This window comes from Erythranthe guttata, chromosome 4 (genome assembly GCF_056151865.1).
Source record: "Erythranthe guttata isolate IM_541 chromosome 4, IM_541, whole genome shotgun sequence".
NCBI classification, from domain to species: Eukaryota; Viridiplantae; Streptophyta; class Magnoliopsida; order Lamiales; family Phrymaceae; genus Erythranthe; species Erythranthe guttata.
This window is the reverse complement of record NC_142536.1, coordinates 3,291,436-3,309,301: the sequence shown is the minus strand read 5'-3', so window position 1 is coordinate 3,309,301 and position 17,866 is coordinate 3,291,436. Positions and strand designations below refer to the sequence as shown.

The 17,866-nt window shown below is 35.7% G+C and overlaps 2 protein-coding genes across 2 annotated transcripts; both read left to right on the top strand.

Annotated features, from left to right (window-relative positions):
* Window positions 1-479: 479 nt before the first annotated feature.
* On the top strand, window positions 480-2,468 carry ENODL18 (early nodulin-like protein 18). The gene is made up of 2 exons (XM_013000213.2): window positions 480-957; window positions 1,819-2,468. The coding sequence occupies exons 1-2, from the start codon at window positions 729-731 to the stop codon at window positions 2,301-2,303; spliced, it is 714 nt and encodes a 237-aa protein (XP_012855667.2). The 5' UTR covers window positions 480-728; the 3' UTR covers window positions 2,304-2,468.
* LOC105972734 (ARM repeat superfamily protein) lies at window positions 2,460-17,537 on the top strand. The gene is made up of 37 exons (XM_088816438.1): window positions 2,460-2,775; window positions 2,920-3,303; window positions 3,912-4,079; window positions 4,167-4,256; window positions 4,601-4,737; window positions 4,868-4,958; window positions 5,036-5,118; window positions 5,223-5,329; window positions 5,577-5,729; window positions 6,542-6,606; window positions 7,457-7,544; window positions 7,664-7,742; window positions 7,821-7,929; window positions 8,046-8,105; window positions 8,274-8,392; window positions 8,914-9,292; window positions 9,415-9,599; window positions 9,690-9,762; window positions 10,163-10,313; window positions 10,438-10,607; window positions 10,746-11,093; window positions 11,291-11,458; window positions 11,564-11,857; window positions 12,047-12,223; window positions 12,439-12,702; window positions 12,871-12,969; window positions 13,159-13,343; window positions 13,584-13,919; window positions 14,591-14,744; window positions 14,923-15,033; window positions 15,175-15,342; window positions 15,625-15,748; window positions 16,206-16,361; window positions 16,454-16,566; window positions 16,649-16,708; window positions 17,109-17,351; window positions 17,393-17,537. Exons 2-36 carry the CDS (start codon window positions 3,085-3,087, stop codon window positions 17,304-17,306), a joined length of 5,481 nt encoding a protein of 1,826 aa, XP_088672564.1. The 5' UTR covers window positions 2,460-2,775; window positions 2,920-3,084; the 3' UTR covers window positions 17,307-17,351; window positions 17,393-17,537.
* Window positions 17,538-17,866: the final 329 nt, after the last annotated feature.

The window sequence follows — 17,866 nt, the reverse complement described above, 5'->3', positions numbered from 1 at the left end:
TGATGCTTCACTTTCATTTATTTCTTCAAGAAACCAACTGCTACTCTACTTTAATTCTTAATTTCATATCAGTCCTCAATATTACCTCTTATTACTTTTATGTCCTTTCTTTCCAATTAATTGGCACTTTTTACCCCTCGTATTTAACAAACGTACAGTTGTTTCTGACATTCACCGTTACTGTTGGCCAACAAAAATCAACTGCACATTCTGTAAATAAACTCTAAATATATATTATTTACTTATTTTATGCAAGATAAAAATATTCATCAATCATTGAGATATGCTTTGATTGTTCTTATTAAAAATATCTTTGTCCAAAACTTATTGTTAAATTATAGTCAAACACCTGGTATACCTAATCTTACAGCAAATATATATTATATATATATATATATATATATATATATATATATATATATATATATATATATATATATATATATATATATATATATATATATATATATAGAGAGAGAGAGAGAGAGAGAGAGAGAGAGAGAGAGAGAGAGAGAAAAGGAGTGAAGGTCACAAGTAATGACCAATTCCCACTCACTTTATTGAAGAGCACGGTTCTTCTGTATGCATACAGCAAATATATATATATATACATATATATATATATGCTGATAAAAAGAAATACAGTTCAATATATATAGTGTGATATTGCAAAAGGGTCAATCATTACAGTTAACAGTTTCACAAAATATTCCGACAAAAAAAAGAAGATGAGATCATCATCATTAGCTAACTATAATCATAGTAGTAATGGGGTCTGCCAGTTCTTGATTATCATGATGATTACTGCATTATTTGTTAACGAATGCAGCTGTGTTGAAGGGTACAAGAACTACACTGTCGGCGATTCTCTCGGTTGGTTCGACACTCTCGAAAAACCCGGCGTCGATTACCGCAAATGGGCCGCCGACAAGATTTTCAGCCTCGGCGATTTCCTCAGTAAGTATTTGTTTTCTTCACCTTCTGCGATTGTGTATTGTGTTTTTGTACTGATTCTTGATTCTGGGATCATAACAAACATGTTTTGTACTGATTCTTGATTCTGGGATTTTCATTAGTTACTTTGCTCAATAATTATGATGTGAAGATATATAATCATGGGTTCTAAACTGGGATTAATTATCAGTTGAGATATAATCAGGGGGCAGAATTGTATTACAAGGTAGTTTGGGAAAAGATAAGATAAAAAGTATTATTATTACAGTTGAATTATCCTGGTGCATGTGTTGAACTAATTAATCCCACAGATAGTCACAGAAGGATTAGACAAGTACAACCTCTGACAGCTGTTTATGTTGGTTGATATTTCTAGTCAAGAGTATAGCCATGTTCATCTTATTAGCATTATTAATATTTATTACATCTCATTTAATTATTAGATATGACTTTATTATAAAGAGCCTTTTGCATGTGGTCTCTCTCTTGCAAATTTGGCAACACTAGATTCCAATTTCCATTTCCACAAAATTCACATGTGTTTCGGTGTGGCTGTTCGGACTTGTTTGAATTTTTATCGAACTTGCTATTTTCTTTTTCCCAGCTTAATTTTTATTATCAATCGCGAATCGAATTCGAACACGATTCGAGATCTCATGAATTTGTATAATTTTCAGTGGCGGAGCCAGCACATGACTAATTAGGGGGGCCATGGCCCCCATCGTTTATTTTATATTTTTAGTATAAGATAACATTATTAGCCCCGTTGAAATATAATCTTGGCTCCGCTACTAATTCACTACGATAAAAATATTATAATATTTCATACTGTATTATAATTTTTATTTTTTTTGTAAAATGTAGTTTTCAACACGGACAACAACCACTCGGTCATCCAAACGTACAATTTCACCACTTACAGTCTCTGCGACTACGGCGACTCGCTCGACAACGACACCATCGAGTGGTCAGCGGCCGACCCGTCGTCCGTCGACCCGCGGCCCGTTTCTGTATCGGTTCCTCTAGTGAAAACCGGAATGACGTATTTCTTCTCGAGCGACTATGATGGGGAGCAGTGCCAGAACGGGCAGAATTTGAAGATCAACGTAACGTACGGGCAGGGGCTGCCGTCCACCCTCGTGACCCCTTCCGGCGATTCTCCGGCGCCCATCAGCCCGGAATCCGGTGATGAAGAAGCGGCGCCGGAGACTTTAGTTCCGTCGAATTTCGACAATCCTAAAGATATTAGTGATGATGAGAGTCAATTACCATCCAAGGCTGTTTCTTTGTCAGGATTTTACAAGTTATTATTTGGGGTTCAAGTTGTGGTTGGACTATTTTCATTTTAATTAGTAATTAATTATTATTGCTTTTTTTTTTTATAATTATTATTTAAATATAAGGTGTGTACTAGAGGTGATCACATGTATCTTGGTTATTTGTTTTGTGATGATACTTTATGTAAGATTTATTGAATATAAACTCGAAATGAAATAAATTTATACATTTTTCAATTGGTAATGCACAATGGAATAAAAAGTTAGGAGTTCCAAGTTCCAACACAAGAAATTTTTTATTACTAAATTTATAAATAAAATAAAAATTTGCGTTTGTAATTAAATGATGTTATCAATCTGTCAATGTGGTAATTTGAGCAAAGAATAATTTGAGAATTTGAGCAACGAATAATTTGAGAATTAAGAAGAAATGAGACTTGAGCGACGAATAATTTGAGAATTAAGAAAAACTCGAGACTAGAAGTAAGAAGAATTCGAATAATTTGAGCAACGAATAATTTGAGAATTAAGAAGAAATCGAGACGTGAGCGACGAAACCAAGATTTTTTTTTTTTTTTTTGCAGGAACGAAACAAGACTCAAATTAAGAAGAAATCGAGAGTATATTTAGCTGTTTAAAATAAACCTAGCCAAACGGAGACCAAGACTCAAATCAAGAAGAAATCGAGAATATATCGACTTTAAAATAAGCTTAGCCAAACGGTACTTAGTCGACGAACTTCGTTGTACTTAATTGCAATTTTAGACTCGAAAGAAGACTCATTGTAATTGTGTACTTTGGCCCTCGCAACAAGTTAACGCAACAATACTCGACAATCTGTGAAAGCACGAGAATGGACACACCCATGGCGGAGTCCACCAGCAACGCCGGCAGCAGCTACTGGTCGTCGGTGCTCTCAGGGAAGTCAGATGAAGATAGGGAGGAGCTTCTCGACAGAATGCTCACCCGATTGGCACTATGCGACGACTCTAAACTCCAGGACTTGCTCGCTAAGATTCTTCCCCTCTCCATTGCCGCCCTCGCATCTGCCTCCACTTCTCTCCGCAATAAAGTAATTTACCCCCCAAAACCTTGGTTTACATACTATATATATGTTGTTTTTGTATTTTGTATTGCCGTTTCTTTTTTCGGCGGTAGTTAGAAGTGCAATTTGGGATTTTATTAGGGCATCGTATTGGAGGTTGGAATAGGGTTTGGTTTTTAGTTCGAATTGTTCTGAATTGAATGGTCTGTTGGAAATTGGAAGTGAAATTTGGGCATGAGTAGGGTTGCGACTGCCCTTCCAATTTTTATGGAGCTAGAAATTTCGGGCGGAGGCTTTAGTGAGTAGTTTCTTCAGTGGTTGTCTTGTGTTTTCTGTGGCATTACTCAGCCAGTTGTTCATCATTATAGAAGACAAATTAGTTATCTGGTGTTTATATAATTTATTCTTCAGTGTGGGGTATAACCTTGAATCATCTTGCAAATGATACTTGTGTGCTTTGTCATCTGAGATTACCGTTTTGTACTCAGCGAAAGAAGTTGGGATCAATATTACTTACGTAGTTAGTTAGATGCTCTTTCCTTAGCTGTGCTTACCGACTTCGTAATCAGTTTTTTTTTTGGGATAAAATGTCCGTTCCTGCAGATCTAAGCTGTAACTTTTTCCCCATATATTAGGTCATCGAAATTTTGAGTCATGTCAACAAGAGAGTGAAACACCAGCTACAGATTGGCCTACCTCTATCTGATCTATGGAAATTATATTTGGAATCCAGTTCAGCTCCTATGGTCAGAAACTTTTGCATTGTTTACATTGAGATGGCAATGGATCGTGTGCAGAAGGAGGTAAGTTTTTATTTTGTCTTTAATTGTATCTGTTTAACATTTTCACGTCAAGACATTAATTCACTTAGGCTCGGGATGTCACTGCAGGAAAAACAATTGATAGCTCCTGCTTTTTTAGCAAACATTTCTAAGCTGCCTCCCCAACATCAAGATATACTACTTAGAATCACATCAAAGGTAATTTTCAGCTTTTTTCAATTTATTTTTGAGGTATTTCTAAGTTACTTTTTGGAGGGAGGGTGGGTTGGGTGGATAATCTGCTAGGTGTCAGCTATAGACTTAGTTAGCTACAACATGCCCAATTTCCCGGAACTTCAATAATTTATGTTTCGAACTTAGCTGCTCACATGTTTTGAGGTTTGATTGTGAACTTTTGTAACATCTCGACTAATGTATGTGAAATTGATTCTTTTTTTCTTATATTAAAAAGACTTGTGGTGTTTAATTTTTGGAAGACGTTTTAATTAACTAATTAAGACTAGGGGCATGTTAATCACCTTCATGAATTTTCTTGGATTTAGGTCATTGGTGACTGCCACGTATCTCAAGTGAGTGATGAAGTCCTGGAAAAGTACAGGATATTAGTTGGTTCTAAGGACTGTGAGATATTTCTTGAATTTTGTCTTCATACAATTTTGTATCAGCCATCATCTCAGAGGTTAGAATATTCAGATTTATATTGCTGACCTCAAGTTCTTTTTTTTTTTTTTTTTAATTATGTTTTATTTATTTATTTAATTGATCTACAAACTCAACCCAAAAAATAAAGACGAAAGTTGCCTTTGCAGCGGAGGACGCCCAGCTGGGCTTTCAACTTTTCAATGCGGACGTATTACTGGAAAACATCCACTGAGCAGTGATATGCTACGTAGTGAAAAGGTATGATTCATATAATGTTCCACTTGATTTTACTGTGTCTGATGGGAAATATCCGTTTTTTAATTTCTTTTATGTAGTCAGGGATGCTGAACATCATTGAAGCTCTGGATCTTTCTCCAGAACTTGTTTACCCAATTTATATTGCTGCTTGTGCAGACAGGTATGTATTATTTTATGGTCTGTACAATTTGTACCGAATTATTTCTTATCTATCTTCGGAATATTTATTGTGCGTGTGTTGGTTATGTTATCCACATTCCACAGTCATGAACCTGTTCTAAAGAAAGGGGAGGAGCTCTTGAAGAAGAAAGCTTCTGGTGTGAACTTGGAGGATCCGAACCTGATCAGCAGACTATTTGTCTTATTTAATGGTATGGAAAATGTAGAATCTACGTTACTAGTGTTTCTATTTGTTGCTTAAATGCTTATCGAAGATTAACTTTTCTGAATTGGATATGAATAGTTGGAGAGAATAATTGGTTTACTTCTATGAAAAAATTGTTAGAACGACATATTTGGACTGTGTCCTTTAATTTGTGAAATGGCATTAAATTCGTCCTTCAACTTGTATGCCAAATTTTTTACTATTGGTTTGAAGCTCTGTTTCATGACATGTAGGAACTGCTGGCTCTGAAAACATTGCTTCGGAAGCCAAAATTAATCCTGGAAGTCTAACCCTGAGAGTGAGGCTGATGTCTATTTTCTGCCGATCGATTACTGCAGCAAATAGTTTTCCATCAACCTTGCAGTGCATTTTTGGGTGCATATTTGGTATGCTCCACTCTGTAGATATTGTATCCTCTTTGAATCCTGAGGGTTTTTCATGCACTAGATCTTAATACAATTGTCAGTACCAAGCTTGTGATCTTTTCTTCCCCATCATCATGGAGGAGTACACCAATTCTTGGATGTTAAACTGTACTTTAACAAAATGGTATTGCACTGTACTTATCTTGTAAATTGACATGGTATTTTGAGTTCTAAGAAGGATAAATAAATGTTTTTATTATTTATCCTTTCCATTTACTCCTGTTAAGTATCTTCCAATGTTTCAATTCCCCAATGCTTCCTATTGGACATAGAGAACAAATGAATCCTAGGTCTCTGAGAATTTCAAGCTGATTGAAGAAAGTAATTTAAGTTTCTTGATGATAACTTTAACATAACTTGATAGTCATTCTATTACTTATGGATGTTATGTGTCTAAAACTAAAGGAGGGAGTTCCAGTGCTGACTTAATATGTTATTGCTGATACACTCTTTGCATGTTGCTTACGTTATCGGTGTTCCTTGGAGATTTATTGATAAGATAAAAGGTGAATATGCATATCAGAGTCTTTATCTGGAATTGGTGTTTGTAGAAAGCTACACTCTTAGATGAAGTAGTGAGTCTTGGATGGGTTCTTTACAAGTTACTTTTTATTTATTTAACCTTGTGCATTCGATTTTCCTTTCTCAAAGTTTCGAGGATGTTGGTAATGGAGGGAGAAAGTCCTTTTGGTATATGGCAACTATTGGAAACCCTTTGGCTCCTTAAACTGTCTTTGCTTGCCATTTTAATGCTTACGCTATTGCTTACCCAGGAATTGATGCCACCTCCAGGTTGAAGCAGTTGGGTATGGAGTTTACAGTTTGGGTCTTCAAACATGTAAGTTGATGTAGTTTGCCTCACTGACTTTAATTCGTATCCTATGCATGCATGTTCATCAAGAATTTCCAGTGAGACGTCACAGATACATCAAGAGGAAAATTATTTATATGTTTATAGTTATAAAAAGTGGATTAGTGACATAAAAGCAGAGGAATTGTACTTGGTTTTAGTGGTAGTATATATCTTGTGAATTTATGGTAAAGTATCTTGATTTCTTTCCGTTCAATCTACTAATTCGGTATGCATATTTATGCTGTCATCTGTTGAATGCCATTCTTATTTATTTTTCATTTCTCTTATTCTTTAGATTTCTGTTTTCTTCACAATCTTAAATTGGTTTCTATAGCATATTTTTTGAACTGCATTTTTTAGCACCATTGTACAGGCACTCTTATAATACATTTTAAGTAAAATATATTTAACTCAAGTGAAAGCTGTGGTTGGCATTGATTTATTGTTCTAGGCAAGCCCACATAGTATACAAATGTCAGGCAAACAATTTACTTCATAGTGATTTTTATTTGTTTATTTTTTTAAATCAATTTTTTAATAAATTTTTGTGTACATCAATGTATTTTTCTGTGATTCTATATTTGATTCATGATAATATGTATTGTTTTCAGAAAGCTGAATCATCTCATTGTCTTTCCAGTTCATATTTGCACTTTTCACCTTTATATTTTAATGTGCTTGGCGTTAGTTCATTACTATCGATGGATCAGTTTGTTGAAATTTGTCTTCCCATAGTTAACAAAATCTGCTGAATTTTCTAGACAGCTTGACTCTATAACATTTCCGCTCCAAAATAAAGTGGATCCATAACTTAGTACTTCTCTACATGTTGCAGGCTAGAATGGATCAATTGAAGCTAATGGGCCCTGTTATACTGACAGGAATTCTGAAAACACTAGATAATTACTCATCACTAAGTTCAGGTCAAATTTCTTTATGCTCTTGCAAACTTATGCTGTCTCGTAGTAGTCAGAGAAGTTAGAAGTACGCATCGACCACCCTCATTACAGTCATTCTGATTTTCATCGTCACATGCATGCAGATGCTATTTCTAGGGATACTAGAAGTTTTTGTTTCCAAGCAATTGGATCGCTTGCACAACGTATGCCTCAACTCTTTAGGTAACTTTCCAGAGTTTTCCACACTATGCTGCTTAATTATTATATATCATTAATAATGTTCAATCCATGTATCCATAGGGATAAAATAGATGTGGCGACTCGACTTTTTGATGCTCTGAAGCTTGAGCAGCAGTATCTCCGCCTGATTGTTCAAGAAGCAACAAATTCTCTTGCTGTTGCTTATAAGGTGCTATATTTTCTTTTTGACAAATCTTATAAGGTGTTATATCAATTTGTTTATTTTATTTTATTGTTAATTTGCATTTCAACTTCTGTTCTGATGATGACTTGCTTTTGTCTTAGGATGCACCCTCAAAAGTGTTAAAGGACGTCGAGTTGCTTCTTTTGCAAAATTCGGAAGTGGTATGTGTTCTGATATGCTTGCTGGCACGTGTTCTGATTATCCATCCTTCCTTTCCCTTTGGCTGTTTTTGCATCCTCAGTTGAAAATTTAACGTCCTCAGTTGTTTTATATTAAACCTACTAAATTTTTTATAAGTATGACATTGTCTTCATACTTTTGCTCACAAGGAACAAAGTGAAGTACGCTTTTGTGCTCTGAGATGGGCAACAACCTTATTTGACTTGAAGCACTGTCCAAGCAGGTTTATTTGTATGCTTGGAGCAGCAGATTCGAAAATGGACATAAGGTAGTTTTCCATAGTATGAAATGTTTTTATTTTGTATTGTGTGTGAGAGAGAAAGAGAGAGAGAGAGAGAGTGTGTGTGTGTGTGTGTGTGTGTGTGTGAATTAGGTTTGAATCACTATTTAATTAGTCTTTGCAATTGTCAGAATAATTCATGACAACAGAAAAGGAAAAGTGGGAAACATCCATTGAGACAAATAACTGTAGAGTTTAGAAAACTTTTATTCATACGAATAACTCTATCATTTGCTCTTTCATGCTGAAGATTTGGCACTGGATTCAGAGCAGCAGAATTTTCCCTCTGTATATTGGACATGTTTTGTAAAACCAAATTGATGTTGATTATTCTCCTGCTCAATATCCGTGTTCTTGTTTCCCCGAATGAACATGTCTTGCAACATAAGAGCCCAGATGTTCCAAAAAATTGTTACAGCAGAGTTGCATCAGAAATAAGTGGTTTTGTTGTTATACAAAGTTTCCGCTGTTCTGTTTTTTTTTAACAAAGGTGAATTTTATCATCACAGGGAGATGGCATTGGAAGGTTTGTTTCCTGGTGAAGATCAGAGTAAGACTGTATCCCAAAGCATCTCTACTGAGTATCCAAAACTTTCAAAGATGCTGAATTATATTCTAGAGCAGCAGCCAGCTATGTTGGATGTTCGTGGGATAGGAGATATAAAACTTCTATTTCCATCTAAGACTTATTTGGCCATGATAAAATTTTTGTTGAAGTGCTTTGACGCAGAAGCTGCGCAAACTAACTTGGCCACAGACTCTGAGTTTTCACACTCAGTGGAAAAATTGTGTTTACTGTTTGAACATGCTATGGCATATGAAGGTTCTGTCGAGTTGCATGCATCAGCTTCCAAGGCTCTAATTACTTTGGGTTCTCATTTTCCCCAGGTATACTTGATATAGTTTATGCAAAAGAAATATATTTTTATGTTTTTTCAATCATTTCTTGGGTTTTCATTTGTTAGAAAACTACAATTTCGTTCTCTGATTGCTTTTTTTCTGGATGATAGATGATAGCCTCTCGTTATGCTGAAAAAGTTGTATGGCTTAAACAATATCTGAGTCATCTGGATTATGATACTCGAGAAGCTATGGCACGTTTACTTGGAATTGCTTCCTCTGCCCTTCCCATCGCTTCTTCGTCTGAACTTATCGGTGAACTAATATCTTCGATTGGAGGAACACAAAAATTGAGGTTTTCTTTTAATGCCTTCAATGTATAGGTCATAAAGTACCTTATTTTCAAAATTTTCTCAATGAAAGCTTGGCCTATTTTGTTTTATAGGTTTGAAGCACAACACGGGCTGCTATGTGCTTTAGGATATGTTACAGCAAATTGCGTGTTGCGAAACCCTCCTGTAAGTTCATTTTTCTTAAGCAGTGCTGAGAGACACGCTTATTATCCTTTGCGATTTGTTGGTCCTATCTCCGGATCATGCTTTTCTGTACTGGTTCCGTGAGTTTACATGAGATAAACCTTAGTTTAACCATGACTTTGTATTGAAGAGAAACATATTCTGATTTTACTGAGTTAGTTGATGTGCTCATCTTCATATAAATGATCCAATTGGTTTATACACTTTGAAAATCGGTTATAATGTGACAAATGTTCATATATTGACTTTTTTTTCCTTTTTTTTTTTTTGTGAATTTATGCTCACACACCACAAGTACGGAAATGAAGATTTTGGTAGAGTAACTGTTGCTTTCGTTGCGCTCACCACTAGTCTTTGTCTTTTTCCTTTTCTGTTTTATCAGATCTCAGAGTCGGTACTTCAAAGTGTTTTGAAATGTTTGGTTGACCTAACTAATGTAGAAAGCGCTGCGTTTGCTTCTGTGGCTATGCAAGCCCTGGGTCATATTGGAATCTGTGTCCCGCTGCCTCCACTGATTAACGACTCTACTGCAGGTGAAATGATATGAACTGCTTTAAATATTTTGAGATTGTTGGTATTTATTTGCTTCGTTAACTTTCGGATCAATGCAAGTTTGTTTAGAAATGATCATACCATGTTTTGTTTATGAAACTGCAGTTTCTACTTGGACCATCTTACGTGAAAAATTAAGCAAGCTGCTCTCTGGTGACGATATCAAAGCTATCCAAAAAACTGTTATTGCATTGGGGCACATGTGTGTGAAAGAATCATCTTCTGCAAATCTAAGTATTGCTCTCGAATTGATTTTCAGCCTTTGCCGGTCAAAGGTGGGTCAAACTTTTTTTGATACTTTCGTTGCGCAAATCCTTCTTGTCCTTGTTATCCTGCTTTGTGTTCTCCCCTTCACAGCTTTCCATTCAGAATAATTTATGGACATTAATTTTAATCTTTTGAATCTTTTACAGGTTGAAGACATCTTATTTGCTGCTGGGGAAGCTCTTTCATTTTTGTGGGGAGGTGTTCCTGTCACTACTGATGTGATTCTGAAAACTAATTATTCTTCGTTATCCATGAGTTCTAATTTTTTAATGGGTGACACGTCCTCATCTCTGCCGAAGCTCCTTTCAATGGAATTCCAAAATGATGAAGATTACCATGTTACAGTTAGAGATGCTATTACCAGAAAGCTATTTGATGCCCTTCTGTACAGTAACAGAAAAGAGGAGCGCTGTGCTGGAACTGTCTGGTTATTATCACTTACAGTATACTGTGGTCATCATGCAAGCATCCAGCAATTGCTTCCAGATATCCAGGTTAGTGCCTGTGCAGTTGTTTGATGGTGTTAAAAGGTGTATGGTTCCAGTTGTCATGTTAATTGCCAAAGATTCAAAAGAAGATTCAAAAGTTTTGGTGAATACTATTAAATATTAAGCTATAATTGCTTGATTTGGTAACAGATTCCCTGTTTTTAGCTCTCCGAGTTTCTAACAACGCTTTTTCTGTAATGCAGGAAGCATTTTCGCACCTTATTGGTGAACAAAGTGAACTCACACAAGAACTGGCATCTCAGGGACTTAGTATTGTTTATGAAATTGGTGATGAATCTATGAAGAAAAATCTGGTAAATGCACTTGTTGGAACTCTAACTGGCTCAGGGAAGAGGAAAAGGGCTGTTAAGGTCAGGCTAATATAGCTTTGTTGTTCTTTGTCTGGATTTTGTATCTTTCACATTTCTTTTCCTATATGTTTGTTCTTAGCATGTTTCTTTTTTGATGATCTTCAGCTCGTTGAGGACACTGAAGTGTTCCGAGAGGGTTCCGTTGGTGAAAGTCCTACGGGAGGAAAACTGAGCACTTACAAGGAGCTCTGCAACCTCGCTAATGAGATGGGGCAACCTGACTTAATCTATAAATTCATGGATTTAGCCAATTATCAAGCTTCTCTTAATTCGAAAAGAGGTGCAGCTTTTGGTTTTTCTAAAATAGCCAAGCATGCAGGAGATGCCCTGAAACCTTACCTCGGTGCATTGGTTCCAAGACTTGTTCGTTATCAGTATGACCCTGATAAAAATGTACAGGTAAATGATCTTTCTTTGCTCCAGATGGAATACTACTATTGGCTTTTCAAAGTACTGCATATCTTTCTCTGATTTTTTTTCCTCTGCTTATCACTCATTTATCTTATTTTGATGTCCTTTGTGTATATAAATCATTTGGATTGTTTCCCCTTTTCTTTCTAGCTTATAATATTTTGTACACTGCATCAGGATGCTATGGCACACATCTGGAAATCATTGGTAGCAGACTCAAAGAAAACCATTGATGAACATTTGGACCTCATTTTTGATGATCTTTTGGTACAATGTGGATCTAGGCTTTGGCGGTCGAGGGAGGCTTGTTGTCTTGCTCTTGCAGATATTCTTCAAGGACGCAAGTTTGACCAGGTTACACCATCTAGATCTATCCTTTTACTACCTTGTGGTTCTTGTCATAGCTATTTCATCAACCACTTCTGAACCGAAGAGAGTATTCATAAATCTACTTTTATAAAACTTTTGATCACATTTCATATAGCTATCAGCTGGTTTGTAGAGTCCCGTGGTACAAGGGAGACAATGGACCAGTTTCTCAAGGACTTCTATTTGTTGTTCTATCATAGGTTGAAAAGCATTTAAAAAGAATATGGATCGCTGCTTTCCGGGCCATGGATGACATAAAGGAGACTGTCAGAAATGCAGGTGACAGATTATGCCGTGCTGTTGCATCATTAACTGGGAGGTTATGCGATGTCTCTCTTACACCAGTTCTGGAGGCAAGACAAACAATGGCTGTAGTTTTGCCTGTATTGCTTACGGATGGCATAATGAGTAAAGTCGATAGTGTTCGGAAGGCATCCATTGGTATGGTTACTAAGCTTGCAAAGGTAAAACTGTGAAGCATTTAGAAGCAGAATAAAATTTATACTTGTTCACAGTCAATTGGTGGCTCCCAGTTCGCTTAATTTTGCAATAATATCTGCATTTTTAAGAATTTTGAGTAACTTACTTTGTTACCCACAACCATTTTGATATTTTTTTCCTTATAATTACAGGGAGCAGGAGTTGCAATTCGTCCATACTTAAGTGATCTCGTATGTTGTATGTTGGAAAGCCTGTCGAGCCTTGAAGACCAAGGAATGAATTACGTTGAGGTCTTTGGATGATCTTATGAATGCTCATCACGCTAAATAAAGTTTTAAACTTATTTTTGATTTTTTCTTTGTTCTGTTGTTTTTGTTGATTTTACGGTATTCATGATCTCTATGTCATTAAATTGTGACAATTTGCTAATATTATCTTTTTCTCTTACCATTGACTATTGTTTCCTTTCCATCTACTAGTTACATGCAGAAAATGTGGGGATACAAACTGAAAAACTCGAGAACTTGAGAATTTCAATCGCCAGAGGATCTCCAATGTGGGAAACTCTTGAGTTCTGCATAGATGTCGTTGACTCCCATTCGCTAGAGCTATTGGTTCCTCGTCTTGCTCAGCTAGTCCGATCTGGCATTGGGTTAAATACGAGGTATTTTGCTGAGTGGTTTTACTTCTTAGAGCTCATATAAGTAACTTTCCAATCTGGCATTGTTAACCTGTATAACTTTCCAATTATATTATTTAAATCAATGAGCGATAGTATCCTGCCCTTGTTTGTTTCTGACACCACCTAGACCCACATGCGGCCTTTTAAATTTTGAACTAGGGTTTGCTATATGTTTTCTTCTTGAATCCAATAAATACAATTGTCACATGCCATTGTTTTCAGGGTTGGCGTAGCAAACTTTATCGTCTTGCTAGTCCAGAAAGTTGGTGTTGGTATCAAGCCGTTCACGAGTATCCTGTTGAGGCTTTTACTTCCAGTTGTGAAGGACGAAAGAAGCGCTTCATCGAAACGTGCCTTTGCCAATGCATGCGCAATCGTTTTGAAGTATGCAGCTCCATCACAGGCCCAGAAGTTGATAGAAGATACTTCAAACTTGCATTCTGGTGATAGGAATGATCAGATATCATGTGCAATCCTATTGAAAAGCTATGCATCCACAGCTGCCGATACATTAAATGGATATCACACCATTATAGTTCCAGTTTTATTTGTTTCAAGGTAAATCAGGCTCTTACTATGTCTGTTTCCCTACATTGTCTAACTGCCACCTTGCATGATCTATTTGACCGTTACAAATAATGCATCTACGTACTTGGGCACATAATTCAGAGGAAGATTATTGGGCTCTTATGTATTCTTTTTCCAGTAGGCATCTTGACCAAGACAAATAACAGTTTCCTTCTTTTTCTACTGAGACTTATCCTTCACAAATATTTTAGTTCTTCAACTACACAGTAGGTTCTCTTAAAGTAAGTCCTGAACATGTCCATCTCAAATTGTTTACTGCTAATAAATGATTCATAGTAATTCAAAGCATTGGTTTCGAGTAATAAGTTGTAAACTTTTTCTACTTTTTGTAGACTTGTTTGCATTTATTTGAGACAACTTGATAATGATTTTCGAAATGCTACCTAATGTTATATTCAGGACTTCTCTCCTAGATTAGATTTTAACTTGCCTATTTTTCTTAATACATCATCAGTGAGAACAGGTAATTCTGAACTATGATTTAAGGGCTTCGAGCCAATTAGCATGATTGCTAATAAAACAGAAATCCAAAAGTTCAGTTGTGTAGTTATATTATGCAATTTGTATTCTGGGTTTCATTGATCATCTTATTTATTAACACCCATGTGTTAAGTAAGAAAACAATATTTACCGCTCTGCAGATTTGAGGATGACAAGATAATTTCCAGCCTGTATGAGGAATTATGGGAGGAAAACATGAGCAGTGAACGGATTACTCTTCAACTATACGTGGGAGAAATTGTAACTCTTATCAATGAAGGAATCATGTCATCCTCATGGGCAAGTAAAAAGAAGGTACGTTCAGTCTTCCCTTGGTTTTGTTAGGTTCTTGTTCTCTTCTTTTTCCACTTTCTTCCAATCTGGGAAGTTATCTTGTGCTACCATACCGTTATCTTCTAAGTTCAACTGATAGATCATCTGTTTCTGTTGGGAAAGTTGGAAGAGTTAAACTGTTTTGTTCTTTAATATGCAGGCATCACAAGCAATATGTAAGCTCAGTGAAGTCCTCGGTGAATCATTATCTTCACATCATAATGTTTTGCTCACTTCTCTAATGAAGGAACTTCCTGGGCGTTTGTGGGAGGTACACATCTTTATGAAATGCCACTTAATAAATCTTAGCAGATTAATAAATCATGTAATTGATTTACCAGTAGAAATTGACATAGTCTGTGTTAGAGCCTCAGAAACTGCTTTAATTTTTGTATGTTTCACAACGTAACAGGGAAAGGATGCGGTACTAAATGCATTATCTGCACTTTGTACTTCGTGCCATGAAGCAATTTCTGCTTCCAATCCCGATGCTCCAAATGCTATACTTAGTATTGTGTCCTCAGCATGCACAAAAAAAACACAAAAGTATCGTGAAGCAGCTTTTTGCTGTCTTGAGAAGGTACGACATGCTGCCTTACTATTCTTATTGTTATTCACAGTGCTGCCATAACTTGAATAAATAAGTATACAGTAGTAGTGAAAAATTCTGATAAACGTCAATAAAAAAATGTATCTGTGGCAAAATATGGCAAGCAAATTCATAAAGTTTATCAAATCTTGAATGCAAGACTCAAGCAGTTTGTGTCCTTCATACTTCATCTTTTCAGACTCTCTTCGACGTGTGTTATGTTCAGTATATTTTGTCTTAAACATGATTTCTCTTCTTTGGTTCTGTTTTTAGGTTATTAAAGCATTCAACAATCCAGAATTCTTTAACATGGTTTTTCCATCTCTACTGGAGATGGGCAGTTCACTTGCCCCTACCAAATCGGGTCAAATATCTTTGCCAGATGATGTTAAAGCAGGTAAAAAATAATTCCCTTACTGGTCCAAGTCCCATGATAATAATCCCTACTGGTCCAAGTCCCATGATAATAATCCCTTCTTAAAACGAGAAGAGAACATCAGATTTTGGGGGCATTGATATGTCAAATTTTGCTATTAATGCTGTTGTGTTATTTCAGTACTATCTTCTCTCTGAAATCTGAACTAACTGTTGTATAAATAGTTGAATATAATTACCGTCTGTGCATGAGCTCCAGTATTATCGGGGTGTGATACTCATAGATTACCAACTATCGTCATTTAAATAAATAGAACCAAAGAGAGTTTTCTGTTTTCTGTTTTCTGTTTTCTTTTATGAGCATAACTGGGTATAAAGTTACAGATTATTCAGTAATTTTTTAATCCAAAGAGTGACACATCAGATAATTGGTCTAAGTACTATTTTTTTTTTTTTTTTTTTTTTTTTTGCGGATGCAGATGTGCCAGATAGTTCCCCTGCAGCTTTACATGAAAAAATATTAAGCTGTGTTACGGCCTGTATCCATGTGGCTCGCATCGGTGATATTGTCAATCAACAGAAAAACTTCATTGATTTGTATTTATTTTCTCTCTCCCCTACCTTCCCTTGGACAGGTGCATTTACTTTTCAGTATATTAACACTCTTCGTTGATTTTGATCCCATACTCGTGAGTTTAACTTCTTTTTGTTTTTTTTCCTTGGACAGTGAAAATGTCAGTTTTTTCTTCTATTAAAGAGCTTTGCTCAAAGTTGCACAGTGCTATAAACAACGTGCAAGATAGTTCCATGCAAACCAGCATAACTGCCTTTGTTCATGAGGTAACATACGATGCCATAGTTCTTTAGTTACACCACAAAACACTTTTAATACGACCTAATCTGACTTCTTGAATATTGTCAGTTATTTTACACTCTGTCACCGGAAGTGCTTAAGTCCCTCCGAACAATCAAAATCGGCCAGGTATGTTAATCTACGAGTAGTACATTTTTTTCTCGATTTATCCATCTTTATATTATGCACTGGTGGAATCGGTGGGCCGGATTTTCATTGTTAGATAAAGAAAACAAGTTTTCCTTTCCTGCAAATAAGGATGTATAGTAAGTTATTTGACAAAAAAAGAGATAATTATTGGTTGGGTCGGTTTAAAACGATAATTTCCGAGAAAGAATAAACAAAGAGTCAACCAGATACACGGTAATACCAAATTTTTACCAGACACTATTTAACACATTTTACGAACTTTCAAATATAAAATATTTCATTGAAGTATTTTGGTTCGCTCGACAGCTCACAAAGTATGGGCCAAAAGATTCATATATCTTTAGGATGATTGTATATCATATTTCATTCACAATCTCAGGTTCATATAGCGGCTGCTGAATGTCTTTTGGAGTTGACAAATCAGTACAAGGCAGCTCCACCGATCCATTGGACAGAATTAGCGTTTACGAATGAGCTTCTCGATCTTTCTGAAGTTGAAAAAAGCGAACAGGCGAAATCTTTGTTGAAGAAATGCAGCGACATCCTCGGAAAGCTCAAACAAGATATTATATCTTGAAGCTAAAATCACATGATCTGACGATAAAATTATACCTCGTAAGTAGTTTTACAGAAAACAGAGATAAAATTATACCTCGTAAGTAGTTTTACAGAAAACAGAGAAATACTACTCCGAACGTTGATCAAGAGATTTTTTATTTATTTATTTATTATTTTTTTTTTGGACCTTAACTATTAGTGTTGTTATAAAGCGTTAAATATGACCGACCTTTACTAGGAAAGTTGCTACTTAAATTGGCGACTTTAGTGAAATGATTTGAAGTTCTGCTAATGTTTAACATATATTGGAAATAATTTACAATTTAATGATGGGATAATTATCTAGAGGTCTCTTAAAACAACATACTTCCGTTTTGACAAAATTACCCATAACTCTTTCAATTTCGCCCAATTCAAATATTTGGAACCCTAATTTATCCATAATTTCATCCATTAAACTTGAATCGCGGACTGGCGTTAATTTTCTTTTAAAAAGCTTTAATTCTATTATGATCTATCGTATGTAGATATTTTTTTTTCGTTCGATACAGCAGATTTTTAATGAATATAGTCAATCTT